Genomic DNA, 12,214 nt, shown 5'->3' with positions numbered 1-12,214 from the left:
GCGACATTTTTACTTCTGAACTAATTTATGCTTGACTAAACAAAGGGGCTGAATACTTATGCAATGATTACTGTATATTTTAGTTATCTAATTTTTAAATTTATAAAAAAAATCTTCCACTTTGACAGAGTATTGAGTAGATTGTTGACAATTTAAAAAAATTAAATCAATTTTAATTCCAGGTTGTAACAATAAAATGTGGAAGTCTGAAGGGGGGTGAATGTTTAGTTGACCCCTTCTTTCTTTACCTTTATTTAACTAGGCAAGTCAGTTAAGAACAAATTCTTATTTACAATGACGGCCTACACCGGCCAAACCCGGACGCGCGCCGCCCTATGGGACTCCAATCACGGCCGGTTGTGATAAAGCCTGGAATCGAACCAGGGGGTCTGTAGTGACGCCTCAAGCACTGAGATGCAGTGCCTTAGACCGCTGTGCCACTCAGGAGCCCTCTGTGCATTCAAATTGCCATCAATTGTGTTCGTTGTCCGTAGCTTATGCCTGCCCATAACATAACCCCACCACCACAGGGCACTCTGTTCACAACATTGACATCAGCAAATCGCTCGCCCACATACACGTAGTCTGCGGTTGTGAGGCCGGTTGGACGTACAGGAAAATTCTCGAAAATGACGTTTGAGGCGGCTTATGGTAGAGAAAGGAACATTCAATTCTCTGGCAACAGCGCTGGTGGACATTCCTGCAGTCAGCATGCCAATTGCACACTCCCTCAAAACTTGAGACATCTGTGGCATTGTGTTGTGTGACAAAACTGTACATTTTAGAGTGGCCTTTTATTGTCGCCAGCACAAGGTGCACCTGTGTAATGATCACGCTGTTTAATCAGCTTCTTGATATGCCACACCTGTCAGGTGGATGGATAATCTTGGCAAAGGAGAAATGCTCACTAACATGGATGTAAACAAATTTGTGCACAACATTTGAGAGAAATACGCTTTTTGTGTGTATGGAACATTTCTGGGATCTTTTATTTCAGCTCTTGACCAACAAGTTACGTTTATATTTTTGTTCAGTGTATGAAATGGTTGAAAAACATTACACCTATAATAAGAATGAATATTGTGCATCAGTTTACATCACTTTCTATTTATTTTATAAAATTTAAAAACATCAACCTGAGTTTGTAAAACATGAAAATAGATTATTTGGATATTGTTGCTAGCAAATTACATTACTAATTATATATGCACATTTCATTACAATTACTTACATTAGGCTATGTAACTGTAATTCGTAATTTGCAACAAATATGTATCTAAATATACATAAAATATATTTTTCAAATTCAAATAGATATTGACATTAGTCATTTATTTGCCATCTTTTCTAACAACATTTAACCACAGTTAGGTGTATAATCCTAACAGGGTGGACATTTTGAGCCTCCATATCTCAGTGGGTGATTGAGATTGAGCTAGCATAATGGTAAACACTTCAAGAGGATTTTAACTTCTATATCAAAAGTATACAGTACCAGTCAAAAGTTTGGACACCTACTCATTCAAGGGCTTTTCTTAATATTTACACTGTAGAATAATAGTGAAGACATCAAAACTATGAAATAACACATATGGAATCATGTAGTAACCAAATAAGTGTTAAACAAGTCAAAATATATTTTATATTGAGATTCTTCAAATAGCCGCCTTTTGCCTTGATGACAGCTTTGCACACTCTTGGCATTCTCTCAGCCAGCTTCATGAGGTAGTCACCTGGAATACATTTTAAGTAACAGGTGTGCCTTAGGTTAATTTGTGGAATTTCTTTCCTTCTTAATGCGTTTGAGCCAATCAGTTGTGTTGTGACAAGGTAGGGGGGGTATACAGAAGATAGCCCTATTTGGTAAAAGACCAAGTCCATATTATGGCAAGAACAGCTCAAATAAGCAAAGAGAAACGACGGTCCATCATTACTTTAAGACATGAAGGACAGTCAATACGGAACATTTCAAGAACTTTGAAAGTTTCTTAAAGTGCAGTCGCAAAAACCATCAAGCGCTATGATGAAACTGGCTCTCATGAGGACCGCCACCGTAATGGAAGACCCAGAGTTACCTCTGCTGCAGAGGATAAGTTCATTAGAGTTACCTGCCCAAATAAATGCTTCACAGAGTTGAAGTAATAGACACATCTCAACATCAACTGTTCAGAGGAGACTGTGTGAATCAGGCCTTCGTGGTCGAATTGCTGCAAAGAAACCACTACTAAAAGGACACCAATAATAAGAAGAGACTTGCTTGGGCCAAGAAACACGAGCAATGGACATTAGACCGGTGGAAATGTGTCCTTTGGTCTGGAGTCCAAATTTGAGATTTTTGGTTCCAACCGCCGTGTCTTTGTGAGATGTGGTGTGAGTGAACGGGTGATCTCTGCATGTGTATTTCCCACCGTAAAGCATGGAAGAGGAGATGTTATGGTGTGGGGGTGCTTTGCTGGTGACACTGTCTGTGATTTATTTAGAATTCAAGGCACACTTAACCAGCATGGCTACCACAGCATTCTGCAGCGATACGCCATCCCATCTGGTTTTGGCTTAGTGGGGCTATCATTTGTTTTTCAACAGGACAATGACCCAACACACCTCCAGGCTGTGGAAGGGCTATTTGACCAAGAAGGAGAGTGATGGAGTGCTGAATCAGATGACCTGGCCTCCACAATCCCCCGACCTCAACCGAATTGAGATGGTTTGGGATGAGTCGGACCGCAGAGTGAAGGAAAATCAGCCAACAAGTGCTCAGCATATGTGGGAACTCCTTCAAGACTGTTGGAAAAGCATTCCAGGTGAAGCTATTGAGAGAATGCCAAGAGTGTGCAAAGCTGTCATCAAGGGAAAGGGAGGCTATTTGAAGAATCTCAAATATATTTTGTTTTGTTTAACTCTTTTGGTTACTACATGATTCCATGTGTTATTTCATAGTTTTGATGTCTTTACTATTATTCTACAATGTAGTAAATAGTAAAAATAAAGAAACTCTTGAATGAGTAGGTGTGTCTAAACTTTTGACTGGTACTGTGTAAACATTTCAAAATGTAAAATGTTCTCTATAATTTAGCTTAAGTGGGTGGAAATGTATGAGTGAGACAAACAGACTAACACCATGACACAAAATAGATAAAACCGAGAGTTTATAATTTTGCTTTACACCGTTTTTTTCCCACCAACAAATTATGACATTTCCTGAACGTGGTTCCATTGTGGGAATGGGCTGTTTTAAAAAAAGGGGAATTCAGTGTTTCCTCTATATTCATTTAGCAGCGGTGGCTGCTAAATTCTTGCCACCTCCGCAAAATATATGATGTACATTTATATCTTTTTGCAGAGACAAGCTTTTAAATGGATAGTTGTTGGCTCAATGACTAGAAGTCTACGGGAAGAGCTAGCATGTATTTGCGCTAACGCTAGTAGCAATGCATCCCCTGTTTCAAATGACAAGTTAACAAAAGGGTTAATGAGGGGTATGTGGTTAATTACTCTCTTACCTCAAGACACTTCATATGATAACTATATTTCATCTAAATACTAGTTCCCAGACATCCCCTGCGTACATCTCAAGTGACACGATTTCTTCCAATTATTAGACACTTATATGTCTGATAAGGCTACTCCTGCAGTGCATACAGCGAAACGGCATCTCCGGTGTGGACCTTCAGGTGCACTTTCATATTGTGCTGGTGGGAGAACCTCTTCGCACACTGGGGGCAGCTGTAGGGTTTCTCCCCTGTGTGGACCCTCTGGTGCCTCTTCAGGTTGGACGATCGGGAGAAACTGGCCGGGCACAGGTGGCAGCCGAACGCTTTCTCCCCCGTATGCATCCTCTGGTGGATCTCCACCTGTTTGGGGAAACTGAAGGCTTTCCCAGAGAACGAACACGGGAAGCGCTTCTCTTTGGCGCTGCCAACTTTACTGATTCTGCCTCTACTACTGTCATTTGTCAATGGGCTTGTGTAGCCATTTAGTGTTGAGGCACTGGCATTGTCTGAGGTTTGATTTAACATTAGGAGATTGTGAGGAGGCTGAAGGCCAGGAAGTGTCTGTGTTGTCACAGGGTCCATGTTCCAGTTGATAGATCCTATAGAAGGCAGGCTGAAGGCAGCACCTGTTAGGGGGGTAACCTGAGGTGCAATCAGTCTCTCTGAATCACAACTATAGGAGCAGGACGGAGCATCGCTAGCCGAGTCTGTTCTCTTCAGCCGCATACGGACACCTGCCAGTCCCCGTAGACCAATTCTACGCCTTGGCCTGGTCTCAGCCAGTCTGTTGTCGTGGAGACTAAATTCAGTTGTTGTTTTGTGTTCGATTGCCTGTTTCTGGTTGTGGTTAACAGAGTTGATCCCAGGCCCAGAGTTGAGTACACTGTCCCATCCACTGACCTCCACTATGTCGCCTCTGGTCCTGACCTGCTCAGTGACATTGTCCCCTGGGCCCTCGGCTGCACCGGTCTGGGTCTTGGAATCCAAGATGGCCACCCAGTCTCCTCTGTTAGCCTCCAGCCAACCACCTACAGGAAGAGGTTACAAAATACTTTCCAAACATGGCAGATAAAACGTATCGTTATGACTATAACTACTGGTCCCTGAAGGAGGGAAACAAGATACAACATACTATGGGGAGTCGCACATTCGCGACTTCGGTTGACAAGGTCAATGAAATCCGCACCTCGCCTTCCACAAGATTAATTATTTCAATTTAATACCGCTCTCAGGGCTTGACATTAACTTTTTTAGCCACTTGTCCTTTGGACAAGTAGGACAGATTTTTTACTTGTCCGAAAGCTCAAGTCACTTGTCCCCCACCCATCACAAAAAAGTTCTAACACTATGTTGTATGATGCAAGGAACCAATTCACAAAATAACATTCAATATTATCACTGGTATTGACAATGGAAGGCTGCTGGTCTCTGGTCCCATGTATTATACAGTATATCTTGCGGTTGTGGCCTTGAGCAAGGCACTTAACCCCCCACAAAGTAAAATACTGCACTGATAGGCTACTGTTTAAAACACATGTGGTCCGTCAACCCTCCATCTGGAGAGCTACTGGATGTGCAGGCTTTTGATCCAACCCTGCTCAAACACACCAGTCAGCTTATCAAGGTCCTGTTGAGCAGCTGATTTTTTTACAATGTGGTGCGTTCGAGCAGGGCTGGAGCAAAAGCCTGCACCCCCAGTAGCTCTCCTGGAATCTCCTGGAGGATGGTTGGCCACCCTGCAACATTACAATTACAACCAAATATTGATGTCTTTAAAAAATAATTCCCTCATTCAATGAACCAGGGATCAAATGGCTAAGGTTGGCGAGGTAACTAACAAAGATGTATATCTATTTGTACGGTTATTCAGTATTCAGGGGAGATATTGACAGCATAGGAGTTACTTGTCAATTAGGCTATTCCAGCGGTTTCCAAACTAGGGGTCGCCTGATATGAAAACGGGGTCGCGGAATAATTTCCAAAGCCCCCCCCCCCCCCCCAAATATATATAAATATATTATAATATTGTCTTTGTATCTCAAAATCATTGTAATGTGGTTCATTTTAAAAATGAAAATGATTCATTTTTGAAAACGCATAGGGGATGTGCTGCGTGTCTACATTGACGAAAAACATATTTCATATGGGATCAAATGGTGGGCTTTTGCACAGATGGGGCTCCAGCTATGGCGGGACGGCAGGCAGGCCTCTGCACTCTAGTTATGAATGTGTCTCCCTCTGCCATATGAACGTGTTGTAAGATACACCGAGAGCAACTGGCGACAAAAGAGCTGAGCACAGAACTCTGAAATATTCTGCAGCAGGTAACTTCGATTGTAAACTACATCAAACCACATCCATTGCGAGCACGCCTGTTCGCAAAACTACAGTTGAAGTCGGAAGATTACATACACTTAGGAGTTGGAGTCATTAAAACTCGTTTTTCAACCACTCCACAAATTTCTTGTTAACAAACTATAGTTTTGGCAAGTCGGTTTGGACATCTACTTTGTGCATGACAAGTAATTTTTCCAACAATTGTTTACAGACAGATTATTTCACTTATAATTTACTGTATCACAATTCCAGTTGGTCAGAAGTTTACATACACTAAGTTGACTGTGCCTTAAAACAGCTTGGAAAATTCCAGAAAATGATGTCATGGCTTTAGAAGCTACTGATAGGCTAATTGAAATCATTTGAGTCAATTGGAGATGTACCTGTGGATGTATTTCAAGGCCTACCTTCAAACTCAGTGCCACTTTGTATGACATTATGGGAAAATCAAAAGAAATCAGCCAAGACCTCAGAAAAATAATTGTAGACCTCCACAAGTCTGGTTCATCCTTGGGAGCAATTTCCAAATGCCTGAAGGTACCACATTCATCTGTACAAACAATAGTACGCAAGTATAAACACCATGGGACCACGCAGCCGTCATACCGCTCAGGAAGGAGACGCGTTCTGTCTCCTAGAGATGAACGTACTTTGGTGCGAAAAGTGCAAATCAATCCCAGAAAAACAGCAAAGGACGATGTGAAGATGCTGGAGGAAACAGGTATAAAATTATCTATATGCACAGTAAAACGAGTCCTATATCGACATAACCTGAAAGGCCGCTCAGCAAGGAAGAAGCCACTGCTCCAAAACCGCCATATAAAAGCAAGACTACGGTTTGCAACTGCACATGGGGACAAAGATCGTACTTTTTGGAGAAATGTCCTCTGGTCTGATGAAACAAAAATAGAACTGTTTGGCCATAATGACCATCGTTATGTTTGGAGGAAAAAGGAGGATCGCTTGCAAGCTGAAGAACACCATCCCAACCGTGAAGCACGGGGGTGGCAGCATCATGCTGTGGGGGTGCTTTGCTGCAGGAGGGACTGATGCACTTCACAAAATAGATGGCATCATGAGGAAGGAAAATGATGTGGATATATTGAAGCAACATCTCAAAACATCAGTCAGGAAGTTAATGCTTGGTCGCAAATGGGTCTTCAAAATGGACAATGACCCCAAGCATACTTCCAAAGTTGTGGCAAAATGGCTTAAGGACAACAAAGTCAAGGTATTGGAGTGGCCATCACAAAGCCCTGACCTCAATCCTATAGAAAATGTGTGGGCAAAACTGAAAAAGCGTGTGCGAGCAAGGAGGCCTACAAACCTGACTCAGTTACACCAGCTCTGTCAGGAGGAATGGGCCAAAATTCACCCAACTAATTGTGGGAAGCTTGTGGAAGGCTACCCGAAACATTTGACCCAAGTGAAACAATTTAAAGGCAATGCTACCAAATACTAATTGAGTGTATGTAAACTTCTGACCCACTGGGAATGTGATGAAAGAAATAAAAGCTGAAATAAATCATTCTCTCTACTATTATTCTGACATTTCACATTCTTAAAATAAAGTGGTGATCCTAACTGACCTAAGACAGGGAATTTTTACTAGGATTAAATGTCAGGAATTGTGAAAAACTGAGTTTAAATGTATATGGCTAAGGTGTACAGTGAGGGAAAACAGTATTTGATCCCCTGCTGATTTTGTACGTTTGCCCACTGACAAAGACATGATCAGTCTATAATTTTAATGGTAGGTTTATTTGAACAGTCCAGAAAAACGCATGTCAAAAATGTTATATATTGATTTGCATTTTAATGAGGGAAATAAGTATTTGACCCCTCTGCAAAACATGACATAGTACTTGGTGGCAAAACCATTGTTGGCAATCACAGAGGTCAGACGTTTCTTGTAGTTGGCCACCAGGTTTGCACACCTCAGGAGGGATTTTGTTCCACTCCTCTTTGCAGATCTTCTCCAAGTCATTAAGGTTTCGAGGCTGACGTTTGGCAACTCGAACATTCAGCTCCCTCCACAGATTTTCTATGGGATTAAGGTCTGGAGACTGGCTAGGCCACTCCAGGACCTTAATGTGCTTCTTCTTGAGCCACTTCTTTGTTGCCTTGGCCGTGTGTTTTCGGTCATTGTCATGCTGGAATACCCATCCACGACCCATTTTCAATGCCCTGGCTGAGGGAAGGAGGTTCTCACCCAAGATTTGACGGTACATGGCCCCGTCCATCGTCCCTTTGATGCGGTGAAGTTGTCCTGTCCCCTTAGCAGAAAAACACCCCCAAAGCATAATGTTTCCACCTCCATGTTTGACGGTGGGGATGGTGTTCCTGGGGTCATAGGCAGCATTCCTCCTCCTCCAAACACGGCGATTTGAGTTGATGCCAAAGAGTTCGATTTTGGTCTCATCTGACCACAACACTTTCACCCAGTTCTCCTCTGAATCATTCAGATGTTCATTGGCAAACTTCAGACAGGCCTGTATATGTGCCTTCTTGAGCAGGGGGACCTTGCGGGCGCTGCAGGATTTCAGTCCTTCACGGCGTAGTGTGTTACCAATTGTTTTCTTGGTGACTATGGTCCCAGCTGCCTTGAGATCATTGATAAGATCCTGCCGTGTAGTTCTGGGCTGATTCTTCACCGTTCTCATGATCATTGCAACTCCACGAGGTGAGATCTTGCATGGAGCCCCAGGCCGAGGGAGATTGACAGTTCTTTTGTGTTTCTTCCATTTGCGAATAATCGCACCAACTGTTGTCACCTTCTCACCAAGCTGCTTGGTGATGGTCTTGTAGCCCATTCCAGCCTTGTGTAGGTCTACAATCTTGTCCCTGACATCCTTGGAGAGCTCTTTGGTCTTGGCCATGGTGGAGAGTTTGGAATCTGATTGATCGATTGCTTCTGTGGACAGGTGTCTTTTATACAGGTAACAAGCTGAGATTAGGAGCACTTCCTTTAAGAGTGTGCTCCTAATCTCAGCTCGTTACATGTATAAAAGACACCTGGGAGCCAGATATCTTTCTGATTGAGAGGGGGTCAAATACTTATTTCCCAGTTTCAGTTTATAACATTTTTGACATGCGTTTTTCTGGATTTTTTGTTGTTGTTATTCTGTCTCTCACTGTTCAAATAAACCTACCATTAAAATTATAGACTGATCATTTCTTTGTCAGTGGGCAAACGTACAAAATCAGCAGAGGATCAAATACTTTTTCCCCATTGTATGTAAACTTCCGACTTCAACTGTATGTGGAGATATGGGATCAGAGCATGACAATGTTCTATTTCACACAGAGGCTTGGTGGTTATCAAGGGGGAGTGTTGGAATGATTTTTCGCATTGAGAGAGGAACTGTTGTCATTCACAATTGATGTAAAAAAAATAAAAAATTAAAATTCTGGACTTGGTTGACTTTCTGTGTAATGAAAAGAAAATAATAGAAAACAGCATCAGTAAGTGTCCAACAAGAGTGATGACTGCTCACCTCCAACGCTTGGAAGAGCACTTTGGGACCTACTTCCCAATCCGTTTGACTGTGGCTCAGGATCACAGTCAAATGCTGGTAAGTGAAATCGAACAGCTGATCGAGCTGCCATGTGACCAAATGCTGCAGACAATGCATTCACGAGTCACTACAGAGGAGTTTTTGGTTCCTGACTCAAAGGGAATACCCTGCCGTCTCCCTCTGAGTATTAATGCCGCATTCAAAACAACTAGGAACTCGGAAATCTCAGACTTCAGTGCATTCAAGACAAGCCGCAGCACAAATATCTCCTATATTCAACCCTTTAAACAACGCCCAAGACGCTGCCAGACCCCTGGTGAAGTGGGCGCGTAACCCTTGCCCCTTGCTGCTATATGCCAGGGAGATAGCTTCCACAATCCAGTGGGAGTGGCGCTGCTTAGAGAGCGCCCTGCCGCGAGCTGGATTAGCAAAACAGGCAAAAAGCTGGTCACATAACCGGATCTCCATAAAGCTCACACCGGACACAGGGCATGTGACCTCTGTTGGTGTCAGAAAGCTCCTTTCCTGGTTTACAATAAAACCTAAAGAATGAACATGGGGCACTAGCTTCGATGTGTGTAACACTGCTTGTTCCCTTGACTGCTATTAGCAAATTGTCCAGATAGGCCAACACCATCAGCCCCTGGCCCCTCATGGAGTACCAAAAACGATGCGTTGGATACCAGGGTTTCCCCCGCTACTGTCGAAGCATGATGAGGTGGCTCTTCATCACCCGAGAAACCCCCGGAGCCGTCCAGAGACACCAAGTAGTCATCTGAACATGGGCCCTGTATGTCACCGTAGGAGACCGAACCAACCGGCTCCCTGGCAATGCGCACATGGAATGGTTCGAACTAGTATAACCGTATGACTGGCGGCATGTTCGCGACCCCGAACCCGGCTTAGTTATCGTCGTCTCGGTCGCTTTCTTAGCCATCTTACTCATTGCTCCAGCAAACTGAAGAATAATGAATTGTTTGTGATTAGGAAACTTATGATAACAAATACAAACTTCAGCACACAACGTCCAGGGGGTGAGCACGCTCTACCAGTATGGGACAGTTTAAGACAGTCTCGTTATCCAATTGTTTGCTTTAGTAGCGTGAATCGTTCCTGTTCACACCAAGGTAAAGAGTGGAATAGTTGAAGGAATGAATTCGAGCCTCACGATCATCACCTGTGGAAGGCGGGGCTTCCAGCGAGGTGCAGATTTCAATGGCCTTGTCAGGCGTGATTGTAGATCCTTCAACCGGTCACGAGAGTGTGACTCCCCATAGTATGTTGTACCGAAGTTGACTGACTGAAGGGGAACTCGTATACATTTTTTTTGTCAATTACCTGGTGAAGTTCATACATTATAATGTGTGTTTTTGTATGTCAACATAAGTTATATTCATTTAAATTTTATGAATGAAGAAAATGAAGAAAGAAAATATCTAGGCGCATCACTATTCCCATTGAACAGGACTCTACGCTGAACTTTTTTTTTACAATATGCGCCTAAGTTGAAAAATGTAGGCACACAAAGAAATGTAGGATCACAATGACAAATATTTCAGGTATTAAAGCTAGAATCTTTCATTTTTCTAAGCACACTGGTGCTCCTAAATTAAAATTCCAGGTCGCACAGCAACATTTTCTGAAACATATGCGAGTAAAATGGACGCACTGTAGAACCCTATTGAAGATCTATAGGTTATACGTATTTCTTCCTTACCTTGCTCCCCCATCTTTAGTCCACTCAGCAGGTCAATGCTCTCTGGTCCATCTTCTATGGTCTCCTCTTTGACCAGCAGCAGATCAGGCTTCCCATCATCCATGTCTACTGACTGTAAGAGATACAGAGAGAGAGGATGTTGGATCAAGAAATCTGATATGAGCACCCTGCTATGGAGCATCTTCTGCAATGAAGGATTGCTATGAGTACTATGCAAACATGTTAGTTGATTTGATAAAATGCAAACATGTTAGTTGATTTAATTTGATACTGTTTAAAATGGTTTGATAATTCAAAAGGCATGGTCCCACCCGTCTGACAAAATTAATCAAGACCTGGGCCCATATCCACAAAGAATCTGAGTAGAAGTGATGATAGAGGATCAGGTCCCCACCTGTCTACATAATCTTATTTATTATGATCTAAAAGGCTAAACTGATCATAGATCAGCACTCCTACTCTGAGAGGCTTTGTGGATACGGGCCCTGACCTAATACCATTCAGACAGTAGTTCACAGTGGGCTCACCTCATTGAGACTGTGTGTGGTCCTGTGCTGCTCAGCTGGTTCCTCTGTGGGTTCAGGAGGTGGTGTAGTCTGGTTGTCCTCCATGACCATGGTCCCCTCAGGGTTCCCCAGACCCTCCCCACACCCCTCCTCCTTCACCAGCAGCACCTCTGGACCCTCCTCCTCCTGGAAGAGAGAGGTGATACAGATTACACAGACATACACTCCCTCAGGTACGTACACACAGATAAAAACATGTTCAATATGGAGTGTTTACCCATCCCCACTACATGAATCCTATACTGTAGTTACAGAATTACTTAATTGTTGTTAAACCCATCATGGTGGACATAAGAGATGTGGGTAAAAAGTCAGCTATGATAAGTCAAAAGTCATCATCAGACAAACCTGACTAAACTATTTTGAAGTGTTCAGTAGGTATTTCTTAGTGTGTGGATAGGTGTAGGTATATTTATAGTCCTTAAGTGTGTATTGATTATAAAGCGCTGTCGGGTGTATGCAGAATAGGGTGAGATCAGATGTATACTAAAAGAGAGTCTCAATGAAAGTCTTAGAATGAAAAGTCCCATTGTGTTTATTAAACATAAACAAGTGTTAAATACACCATATGAAAACCACACATAC

General features: G+C 42.8%; 1 protein-coding gene across 2 annotated transcripts in view; it reads right to left on the bottom strand.

The window, feature by feature from the left end:
- Positions 1-2,962: 2,962 nt before the first annotated feature.
- LOC311110283 (uncharacterized protein) overlaps positions 2,963-12,214 on the bottom strand; it is a 107,889-nt gene continuing 98,637 nt past the window's right edge. For both annotated transcript variants that reach the window (XM_084188823.1, XM_084188822.1), the window contains exons 4-6: positions 11,591-11,755; positions 11,064-11,175; positions 2,963-4,519 (exon numbers count right to left, since the gene is read on the bottom strand). In XM_084188823.1, the coding sequence (XP_084044949.1) occupies positions 3,621-4,519; positions 11,064-11,175; positions 11,591-11,755 (1,176 nt within the window). In that variant the 3' untranslated portion in view covers positions 2,963-3,620. The remainder of the gene's footprint in view (positions 4,520-11,063; positions 11,176-11,590; positions 11,756-12,214) is intronic.

Source organism: Coregonus lavaretus (genome assembly GCF_964263955.1).
Source record: "Coregonus lavaretus genome assembly, contig: SUPER_35_unloc_3, whole genome shotgun sequence".
Classification (NCBI taxonomy): domain Eukaryota; kingdom Metazoa; phylum Chordata; class Actinopteri; order Salmoniformes; family Salmonidae; genus Coregonus; species Coregonus lavaretus.
The sequence above is the reverse complement of the archived record's forward strand: the minus strand, read 5'-3'. Positions and strand labels throughout refer to the sequence as shown.